General features: G+C 42.6%; 1 protein-coding gene across 2 annotated transcripts in view; it reads left to right on the plus strand.

Moving 5' to 3' along the window:
* Positions 1-12,080, plus strand: part of LOC121533084 (VPS10 domain-containing receptor SorCS3) — a 225,098-nt gene that overhangs the window by 196,076 nt on the left and 16,942 nt on the right. For both annotated transcript variants that reach the window (XM_041838846.2, XM_041838847.2), the window contains exons 17-22: positions 1,105-1,218; positions 1,982-2,153; positions 5,386-5,572; positions 7,366-7,499; positions 8,359-8,482; positions 8,948-9,060. In XM_041838846.2, coding sequence (XP_041694780.1) covers positions 1,105-1,218; positions 1,982-2,153; positions 5,386-5,572; positions 7,366-7,499; positions 8,359-8,482; positions 8,948-9,060 — 844 coding nt within the window. The remainder of the gene's footprint in view (positions 1-1,104; positions 1,219-1,981; positions 2,154-5,385; positions 5,573-7,365; positions 7,500-8,358; positions 8,483-8,947; positions 9,061-12,080) is intronic.

Consider the following 12,080-nt stretch of genomic DNA (forward strand, 5'->3'; position numbering starts at 1 on the left):
TTATATTAATAATAAGTGAGGAGAGAATAGTATTAATATGTAACCAAAACACCATGGGAGTCTGCATGACTATAATCTATTAAACTGGACACCATACTTTTGTTTGACTTACTGGAAAGAAATGGAATCAAAGTATTACCAAAGCTGTTATTATGTGGTGCTGTAATGTCCTTAACTGGACACTGTACGCTCATTGGACTCACTTGGTCCCTTATAACTATTATCCCCACCAACCATAACACCATAACTTCACTTGACAGCCTGTCAATAAATTGGGGGAGGTTCCTAATCACACTGAGGCCAGACCAGGCCATAGGGAGTCCTAGAGGGACCTCAGACTTTGTTGCTTCTTTGTTAGTTCTGGCTAGGTAATTAATTGATAAATCAATGACAGCGTCATTATTAGAATGGGCACTTGCCTAACCTGCTTTGCCCGATGTAAATCACTTTGTGATTGGGAGGTAGCTAACGTCAACCTGTGTTGCCTGTCCCCCAGGGCTCAGTCTTCCTAGTTCTGCTGATCTGGAGCATTTGTCAATTGCAGCCCAATCAATATATAATAATAATAAAATGCCATTTAGCAGACGCTTTTATCCAAAGTGACTTATAGTCATGTGTGCATACATTTTTGTGTATGGGTGGTTCCGGGGATCAAACCCACTACCTTGGCGTTACAAGCGCCATGCTCTACCAGCTGAGCTACAGAGGACCAGGATAATGATGCATTGCAATGCAAAACAATAGCTATTATATGTATTGTGCTGAGGGGATAGGAGAGAGAAGCTGTAACATATAACACAGTACTACTGTATGTCCTTTGGATCAAAATCATATCAACTTGTATTAATCACATGCGTCGTAAACAGCAGGAGTAGACTAACAGTGAAATGCTTACTTACGGGCCCTTTCCAACAATGCAGAGAGAAAAATCTAGAAAAATAATAATAAATACACAATGAGTAACGATAACTTACAATGGCTATATACGCGGGGTACCAGTACCGAGTTGATGTGCAGGGGAACAAGGGAATTGAGGTAGATTTTTACATATAGGAAGGGGTAAAATGTTGATATTGATCAGATACTGTTTGTGATTTGTTATAGTGATTATGGCTATGAACGGCGTAGAGAAGGGAACTGTCTACCATCGTTCTGGTTCAACCCAGCAGTTGTATCAAGGAACTGCAGCCAAGGACAGAACTACCTCAACAGCACAGGGTGAGTTGCACATATGGGCACTATTTTGTAGCGTTTCTATGTTTTCTATTCTAAGTGAAGGCAACCCTTCTGTATATTTCTGCTCAATGAAAGGTAAAATATGTTTCCGTTTTTTTTATGTTTTCCATTTCATTTTGTAAAGCATTATGTTCATCATAATATGGTCCATGTTAAAAAGCCTGAATAGGTATCAAACATTTCAAAAGAGAAGTCATCTTCCCACTGTAATGAAACACTGTCAGGGTGTCACACCCACTGGCACGGCTCCTAGTGTGAATAGTGATATTGGATATTTAGGCCTGAGTCATTCACCAGACAGTAGATCTATACTGAGTGACATAGTGTACTGCTGAGAGCTACAAAGCACTGTCAGGAGTCCTAGGACACAGATTAGGATGCCTCAGGATGGCTGAGGTCTGAGGAGAACGGTACATCCTTCATTTATGCATTCGCTTCCCTAAGGTTAAAAGTCAAGTTTTGTCTAGGAGTCACTAAGCATTTTGGAGTTTTGTCAATGTGACCAATAACTACTGTTTTGTTTAGTAGTTACTAAACATTTGAAAATTTAGTCAAAGAATAGCAAGTCTTGTTCACTTGCTCTGTCACTTTGAGGTTAAAAATCAAATTTCCGCGATTTCTTGTCAAGCTTCATTGATGAACGTGACCAATACCTTAGCCTTGTTAACAAGTAGCGTCATGAAGCCATAACCTCAGTAAACCACACTAAACATGTACTAACTCATTCATATGGAATCTTCCTAAGGTACCGAAAAGTGGTGTCCAACAACTGCATCAAGGGAGTCAAGGACATGTACACACCCAGGAAGCAGATGTGTCCCAACAGGGCTCCAAAAGGCCTTTCTCTCTCCACCAGAGAGGGCAAGCTTACCGCCGACCTGGGCACCAACGTCACATTCCTGGTGCATCTGGATGAGGTAGGGCTGGGCCTCGAGCCAAAATGGCCTGCTTTTTGTATATCACTGTTCTGGGCCTAGGAGCCCAAATGGACGCCTTTGTATACAGCCCTGTTATGAGTTGCATTGATTTTTACCTTAAGCCATGGAATGAAAAATCGATGTGTTATGCATGGTTGTAAAAGTAGTACTAGCATGTGGTGCACAACTCACTCAATGTAGACCTATGTTACTGAGTGAAATATTTATGTGTTTCCCATACGTTCAACATGGATGTTTCTCCAGGCATACGCCTGAAATTATTTCCCTGTTATGTCATCCCATATACACCAACTGCTGAAAGTTTAACACAATATTACCCACACACAGCTACAGGCACTGAGCCCCAAGCCCAGAGACAGAGTAAGTGCTAAAGACCTTGGATAGAGATGCACCCTGGAGACCCTGTTATAGAGTGATAGACACCGAGTAGCCTCCTTCTAGGGCCAGGGCCTTGCCTCGCTCCCCTTACTCCGTAGACACTTTGAAACCACCTCACCTTAAATTCATGTGGAATAAGTGTGGTAGCGCTCTGCTCTGTGCTGCAGTGCTCTCCTCCCCTGTACTGCAGCTAAGAAGTAAGTGTCTCTCCCACGAGGTCTCTCCCGGGCCCAGCTGTCATATTTCAGTGTGATGAGTTAAGGAAATTAGGATCTATTTCTTCCATTAAGAGTGGCATCCTCTGATAAGAGAGACATATGCCATGTAGTCAAAACGTTTGTGAAATGTATTATATAATCATTTCAGTCTCAAAATAATTAAAAATAACTATCACAGGAGACTAATGGAGGTGAGGAATCCTCATGGCGTTGGGTCTTATGCATTTGGAAAATCCTTCGCTCCCGTTGAATTCAGACTTTAATTTATATTCATGAAGCCCAAGATGGCAGTATTTCTTGGGGAGAGCAAATGGGCCTAAATATTTAATGTGTTCAGAAAACGTAAAAAAATGGAGAGAGAGAGGTGGAAGAAAGAGGGACGTTATGAGAGAGGGATAGGATCTGTAGTGTCACACGTCAACATTTCATTATCACAAAGTGACCTTATAGCATGTAATGTGTACACCAACCAGATTTACAGTACATTAGCTACCTTATAGCATGTAATGTGTACACCAACCAGATTTACTGTACATTAGCTCTCTTATAGCATGTAATGTGTACACCAACCAGATTTACTGTACATTAGCTACCTTATAGCATGTCATGTGTACACCAACCAGATTTACTGTACATTAGCTCTCTTATAGCATGTCATGTGTACACCAACCAGAACCAATGGAATATCTCCAAAAGTGCAAATCCTTCCATCTAGCTCTCCAGGCAAACGCTCAAACCATTTGAAAGAAAGCTATAACTATTTGAACCCAGGTATGACACACAGTCAGCACGATAGCACTGATGTCACACCGTTTACACCATCCTTCGTGTGTTGACATTCACCTGAACAAGAGTCCTGTACACAGTCCTACTGTGCCTGGATCTGAACTAACAAAACCCCTTATTGTCAACCAGCACTGCTGTCCAGACCATGACACTTACCCTATTATGCATTTTGGATTTGTTGGCCTCTGAGTCACACACGGAGCCACGGACACAAAGCTTGACATTTAGCCAGCAGTCCAGCATCAGTCTCATGCAGATTAGCTAGTGATCCCAGGACACCTCGATAGAGAACTAGAAGTGTCCAGAGAGTGTCAACAACGGACACTGACAAAAGCCTGAATGACGTCAACGCCACCAAAGACCTAAGTGTCATTCTGAGTGCCATTTTGGCAAAGGATTGTGGGCCATTACAGTTCCACACAATAGCCACCACTGTTATCCCTTTTCCTCCATTCTATTCTACCTTTCTTTATTCTGCTTATTCATAGTTTATCATTTTCTGGGTACAATGGTGTGAAATATACCCCCAGAAGCCTTCTCCCACACACAGCCAACCCTGCCGTGTTTTCACACTCTGCTGTGCTTGAAAAGGAGAGAGAGAGAGAGAGAGAGAGAGAGAGAGAGAGAGAGAGAGAGAGAGAGAGAGAGAGAGAGAGAGAGAGAGAGAGAGAGAGAGAGAGAGAGAATGATGGGTTTTGCATTTTGCTATTGTTGTGTTTGTTGCTGAACCGGAGCCCCCTCATAATAATGCAGTGTTACAAATAAAGATCCCAATTGCATTGCGTTACAATGTGCTGCGGGGAGGCTGGGAGTTAGTTGCCCTTGCTCTCAGGGTACGGGCCGGATAAGTGGGAGGGTTTGGTCGCAGCGGCAGCTAGATCCACCGACAACACGTGTGGTCTGTGTGTCTGTGTTGATCCTAGGGAAATGCCAGATGTAACCCCCCTGAGTAGACTTGCTGCAGATACTGTAGTGGCAGAGCAGGGAGGGTCTCTCACACACATTTGCTCTCTCTCTCTCACACACACACACACACACACACACAAAGAGAGAGAGAGACACACACACACACACACACCTCATTAGCAGTAACAGGCAAACACACTGCTCTCACGGTGGGGCAGAAAATGATGCGACCTCCCTGTGTTTCTCTCTCTCCATCACACACACACACACACACCACAGGAGCCAGACACTCCCAGTGGTGTTATATAACATGTCAGACTCAGGATGCACGCTAATGTAGAGTTGTCACAACACCAGCTGTTGGAATTTTGACAAAAACAAAAGAATGATGCCCTGCCTGTGTCCATGCATGCTGAGTGCTGATTACTGAGTGGTACTGTGGTTTTGGGGCATTGTATTGAACCCCATTTCAACAAAAATATGTATTTAAGTCTAGAATAAACACAAGTACAAGCATCTGGCTGGGCTCTCAAATACAATGGAATTGTGTGTTTTTAAATAATAATGATATTTGGGACTCTTTCTTTCTTTCTGTCTGTCTGTCTGTCTGTCTGTCTGTCTGTCTGTCTGTCTTTCTTTCTTTCTGTCTTTCTTTGTCTTTGTGTCTGTCTGTCTTTCTTTCTTTGTGTCTGTCTGTCTTTCTTTCTTTCTTTCTTTCTTTCTTTCTGTCTTTCTCTCTGTCTTTCTTTCTTTCTTTCTCTCTTTCTTTCTTTCTTTCTTTCTTTCTTTCTTTCTTTCTTTCTTTCTTTCTTTCTTTCTTTCTTTCTTTCTTTCTTTCTTTCTTTCTTTCTTTCTTTCTTTCTTTCTTTCTTTCTTTCTTTCTTCATCTGTAGTCCTTACTTGAGACTTTACTTGCTTTCCAGGGTGACTCAATGAGAACCAACATCCAACTGGATTTCGGAGATGGGACGGCAGTCTCCTACTCCAACCTGAGCTGGATCGAAGAGGGGATCAGACACGTTTACAAGACGGCTGGGATATTCCGTGTCTCAGCCTTGGCAGAGAACAGCCTGGGATTTGATACCACAACCTTGTACCTCCATGTTACATGTACGTCACCTCTATACATTTATCTATTGTCTCAGGGCTATTCAATTCCCGCCATCGAGGACTGAAGTACTTCTGGTTTTAGTTTGTGCTGTACCTGTTAGATAATTGGTCAGTTACTGTTATGTCGGCCATTGATTGGCCGGAGTGGTCGCTCACCTGGTGACCCAGGTCTGAATCAGTCCCTGATTGGAGGGAAAGGATGGAAAACAACTGTGCTGTGGTTCTCAATGATCATAATTGAATATCTCCGTCTCATATTTCTCTGTAAATAACCATCTTCCTAATTATGGAGCAGTGTACAATGGAGCCAGTTATAGGCAAAGTACCAGAATGCTTTGCACGTAGTACAGCACATTGATGCTCTCTTGCTCTTCTCATCTTGTAATGAACAAGCCAAATGTCAAGTAAAAAATGGTGACAAATATAACATACTTATGTCTAAAAGGCATCAAGAATTATCCAGCTCTTTGCGGTGCAGTGTTTGAATTGCCCCCTCGTCTCTTGATTTGAACATTGAGGCTTTCGTCAATATGTGAAGGTGCCATTTAAATGTTGTCTCTGGTCTCTACGACACTTTCAATCAGTGTGCTTTGATATTTTTGATGGCATTGATTCTGATGGTGTTTTTCTCTCCATGGTTTGGTACATTTTGAGGTCATTTACAGGGGAGAGAGAGTGCAGGTGATGCTTTTAGCCAAGCACGATGCCACCACAGATTTCCAATTGGACTATTTTTAACACCAAACACAGTTTAGGTAGCCTGTCCAAATGACTCACATCACACACACAACACACACAACACACACAACCGCATAGACACACTTAAAAGGGACACACACACAGATACACTTTCTCTCTCTGTCACACACATCACACACACACATCACACACACACAAACTGACACACAACACACACGTACATCCGCATAGACACACACTTAAAAGGGACAATTTTACACTTTCTCTCTTTCTGTCACACACTTTACACACACACAAACACACACACATACACTGCATGCGTTTGAAAGCAAGTATAAGGATAAAGATTAGTCTCAGTTAAAGAGGATAAGAGTTAACAGAAGCCCAGGCGGAGACGTACACGCCAGAGTGCAGAGTCACACCACTGTCAGCTGGAATTTTACCGTGAAAATACTGTGTAATATCTCTCCGCTATAGGAAACCTCACCGCTTAGATGACGGTATTGCCACGTACACCCACGTCAGCTTCCATTACGGTCTCAGCATGGCAGACCACAGTATTACTCACAAGGTATCACGACAAAAACATGATAACGCCAACGTGTTTTAAGACTAGAATAAATCTTGTTCAAGTAAATTCCATCAAAACTATAAAACATTATGACAGTTATGACATTTGTTGAGTAAGATTTCATTCAACTTCCCTTTTTGAAAAGAAGATCCCACACACTACCCCAGTGATAATGATAAGTGATACTGGCAAGCGCAGTGTGAGGGATTATCTTTTCTCTAATTCTTAATTTAAGAAGGTTTCTATTTCTATTTTCCCACGCACCTGTAAAAATAATCTTCGGATGTGCCAGTGCTTTTCATATTTAAACTAAAAATAAACGAAAAATAATATTTCGATGTGCGAGTGCTTTTCATATTGTAAAGTAGGTGGTCTGAAACAATATCCATGTAATTACAATCATATACTGAGTCTGAATCATCCAACACGGAGTCTGAATCATCCAATACTGAGTCTGAATCATCCAATACTGGGTTTGAATCATCCAATACTGAGTCTGAATCATCCTCTGTGTTTGTATCAGGTCCTGTGGAACATGTCCAGCTGTTAGCTCCGTTTGTGGCCATCAAGAACAAGGAAGTAAACCTAACAGCAGTGGTCTGGCCAATCCACTCCAGGACCCTCACCTACTTCTGGTGGCTTGGGAACAGCACTGAGGTAAACTGGACTTAAAACACTTGGTGTACAGAGAAGAGGGCCTAGAACCGAGCCCTGTGGGACTCCAGTAGTGAGACCACATTGTGCAGACACAGATCCTCTTCTGATGTTGTGTATAGTATACAGTATACTGTATGTGGGGTACCAACTGTCCAACATTAGTAGAGGTAATCTGACACTATTCAAAAGGGGTGTCACTTTAACTAAATCGGATGACAGGCTTATTGTAATGGCTGGAACGGAATAAATGGAACAGCATCGAACACATCAAAGACATGGTTTCCATTCCAGTTCCATTCAACTTCAGCCATTACTATGAGCTGTCCTCCTTTCAGAAGCCTCCACTGATGTATATATGGGGTCATAGGTGAAAAATCTGTCGATGTGCCCTTGAGCAAGGCACTTAACCCTAATTGCTTCTGTAAGTCGCTCTGGATAAGAGCGTCTGCTAAATGACTAAAATGTAATGTAAATGTATACATGATGTCTATGGTATTAGGTACATTGACCTCTTCTATGATGGAAGGTGGCTGTGATAGAGGCGGAGCAGTCTCTGATCTTGTATTTTGTTCAGACGTCTTGTTAGTATGTCATAAGTTATTACCTTAGGTGCATTGTTTCTAGGTCTTATGGGGAGGATGTTTTTTGTAGGGTTTTACTCAAGTCAGAATTTTGACTACTCTAACTACTCAAGTCAGAAGTTCCGACTACTCTAAGTGAGAAGTTCAAGGAGAAGTTGTTATCATCTGAAATGGGTTTCTTTCATGTACCGGGGTCTTAGGTAAATGTTTTAGGTTAAGGGATTATGTCTGGATCAAAGTGTGATCATCCGTTTTGTCCATGTTCCCTCTTCCTCCAGCCGGTAATCAGCTTAGACGGGAGCATCTCGTACACCTTCACCAGCGAGGGAATGAACACTGTTACGGTCCAAGTGTCTTCAGCAAACGCCATACTGCAAGACACCAAGACAATAGCAGTCCAAGGTAAGGATCAGTACTACCTCTCTCTCTCTCTCTCTCTCTCTCTCTCTCTCTCTCTCTCTCTCTCTCTCTCTCTCTCTCTCTCAGATCTCCCTAATTAAATTATTCTACTTGATGTAATGCTAATTAGCACATCTAGCAGGCATCTCACTTGGTATGCAATGTTTGAGGGTACTTTACATTTGAACATGTCAGGATATATGCGATGAGGACATTTCCCCAATTATCTAAGAAATCAGTTGTGCGAGCAATCATCTCCCCTTGTCAAACCATGAGCACACGCATACGCACACACACACCAACATCTCTGTCAGCTTTCCCACCCATCTGAAGACAGTTAGAGGAGGGACACAATCAGAACAAGTAACAGTGTGGAATGAGGAGGATACCTTGAGAATAGTGCACCTAGTTCAGGATCTGAATTAACGGTCTGTTTCTGTTTCTCCCTTGGTTCTCTCTCTCTGACAGAGTTCTTCAAATCTCTGCTTTTATCTTTCTCCCCTAATCTGGACGAGTTCAACCCTGACGTCCCCGAGTGGAGACAGGATGTGGGGAGAGTCATTAAGAAGGCTCTGCTCCAAGTAAGTGGGAATTCCTTCCTTCTCTCTTTTTCTCCCTCTCTCTCGTATCTTTCTATCTCAGACACTTCGGCGTTGGCCCTCGGGCTGTCCTGTGATTCGTTATCACACAGGTGTGAGAGGCTCGGCTTCTTCTTCCCCTCTTGAGGTAGCTTGATGACCACTAATTACTTATTTTCAGAAGTTGGATTGATTAAATGCGTACTTCGGAATTAGCCTGGAATGAAGGAGATCTTAGCCATTGGTGGTGGATGTGGTTAGTTTCTACGGAGGAGAGCTAGCACTGAATAACACATGCATAGTTCGTTTGGAGGTTTAGGCCTATAGTGTGAGAGTTGTGGTCTCTCTGTGTCTTCACCAACTCCACAGTGGATTTGACATGAGAGGTGACTTATGCGAGCTAGGCTGAGAGCCAGTGGAGGGAGCTACTGTGATAGAGGTCAGGGTGAGGCTTTGTGAGGGATAAAGTGCACTTTGTTACCTGGGAGCCTGGGAGCCTCATACTATGTTCATGGCAGTATAGTATAGCACCAGCCAATTGAATTGTGTTGAACTGAGGGGGCACACTCAGTTATAGAAAGTTTGAGCTATTAATTGCTAGCCTCAATAGAGCATTACAGTTCCTCTTTTCATACAGAAAGTTTAGTTTTACAACCTTTTAGGACCTACAGTAGATACATTATACAGGATATGGGTCTCAGGTCTCTATTTAGTTTATGAACACTAGTTCATGTGTCATATGATCCTCCATATGCAGTTTAATCCTATCAAACCATCCCTTTCAACCTTTCTCTGAAAGGAAATCATAGTAAGGCCTATTCATCCATGTACTGCTAGATTTGACATAGGGTTCATAGCCTAGATATTGTGCAACCACCACCATACAAAGTGTTATTATAATTCTTCATTTATTTTTATTATTCTGCGGTTCGCGTTCAGTTCACCTTCATGATGAAACATATTCCATCGTGTCAAGGTAAACAACTCCTCACTATAAAGTGAAGATGATTAGAAGGAGAAGGGGCAGCAACATCGCAATTAAAGGTCCATTAAGCTGCAGTGTTGCTGTACTACAGTACAGCTCTATGGCTGACAATAGTGAGAGCCAGGCAGGGCTGCACTTTTGCTCCTCAGCTGATTCCAACCCACCACCTAATAGAGGTTTGAATGGGGAGTTCAGTAGTCATTCCATCTTCGGTTTCTCCGGCTTCTTCTTTCCTGCCCCTGCAGTACATGGAAGATGGCCGGAGGCTCCCTCTCAGGTTCCAGAAAGTGATTGTTGGAAAATGCATATAATTTTGTATGTTTCGCGGAAGCCCCCCGCTGGTTTCACCGCCACCTGTTAATGCACCTCTCAGTGTGGTGCAAGAGGTTAACATGTCCTCTTTCTTCCCCAAGAGAGTGCACTGCTTCTGGGCATCCCTTTCTCGCTCTCACCCCCCCTTCCTTTCCTGGGTAACAACTGTACTTTACATCTGTTAAGAGCATTTCTATCTCTAATTCAACCTAAGCTTGAATCATTACCAGAGGTTGTAAGGCTCTGGTTTTAATCATAAATGATTCAAGGTCCACAACCAGCAAGAATTATCTGTATTTTTATTCATGGAGAGCTCTGGCCCCAAAACCCATACACTCCTGTTTTATACCTCTTGACACACAAAGGCACTTTGCTCCGCCCACCTTTAGGAGGCTTTCTTAAACAGTTTCCACCTTTCTCCTTCACCCTGGAATGTTTAGTCCCGCCCCCCTCTGTTAGTGGGTTGATAATTCTAACACAGTTTACACATTTATACTGTATTTGGGGTGAAATCCTTTAGTCATTATTCTTAAAATACAAATTAATCTAACAATCCACCCCTTTGACTAAATGTCTTCACATTCAGGATAAATGTATTTTACAAGCATGATTAATCTCAGAGATCACGTCAGAACTAATAAACATTTCATCCAATTGCCGTCTTTCAGGGTCCAAATCCTCGTCATCCACCAAGCCTGGAGGATCGTTTTTCACATTCCCCTGGTCAGAGTCCGGAGTCAGTCCATCTCTCATCATTGTTTAGATACTGCATTTCACCAACGCCTGACTCACCAATCCTCGGACACAGGGAACAAGACAACAACCACATAATACAAGAATACCCATACAAACACTGACCGCTCCTAAGATGGTGGCTGCTATGGTTTTCCATTTACCAAATATTTCATCAAACCACCCTATCCACAATGTACTAACTTCTGAGTTCTCAGTTCATTCTTCACTTAGTGCAGTTCATTCTGTAAGAGCTCTGGTGACTGTCCCATCCAGTGTGGTGTTGTTAGGGATAAATGTGCAACAATGGCTTATCATTCTATAGACACCGGCCCTTTCTGCCTGATCTAGAACCAACCTCTACTAAGTTATGAGCGGGATGGCGGATAATCGCTCGGAGATCCCCTTTACTGCATCTCTAGTCTGGTCAATAAATCGTTGTTGGTTGTAATAGATATAATTTATCCAATCCACATTTTTGTTTATTGTCACCCATCAGAAAAATGTTGAGGTAAAACCCTCCTATATTTGATTCATAGTTTTGTATTCGTCTGGAACACCCCTGGGGATGCCTATACCATCTATCCAAATTGGGCTATTTCCTTCCTGACCTATATTTCTCCTCCTCCTGATTATTCTTCCTGTCACTGGTCTTTGATGACTAATTCTTACAGGTTTGGACCAACAATACTGGTGCACAAGTACCCACCCATCCTTCTGGTAATGTCTGTCGAATGCTCCCTTTGTTAGTACATGCCCACCACACATCAGTCAGAGGGATGGTAAGGTTCCTAATTTTTCCCCTCCCTTCCTTATCTAAATCAGTCACATTAATTATCTCTTTACAGCCATCAAAATCACCCAAGTTACGGGTGCCATTTCTATGTCTGTAACACTGGTATTCGCCAGGAGTTAAAGTGAATCTAGGTGGGATGGCCGAGTAAGTCAACTTTGCCAGCCCAATCCCTGTGCAATTGGGCTCTTTTTGATTGGA

The sequence above is a fragment of the Coregonus clupeaformis genome, unplaced genomic scaffold, assembly GCF_020615455.1.
Source record: "Coregonus clupeaformis isolate EN_2021a unplaced genomic scaffold, ASM2061545v1 scaf0186, whole genome shotgun sequence".
NCBI classification, from domain to species: domain Eukaryota; kingdom Metazoa; phylum Chordata; class Actinopteri; order Salmoniformes; family Salmonidae; genus Coregonus; species Coregonus clupeaformis.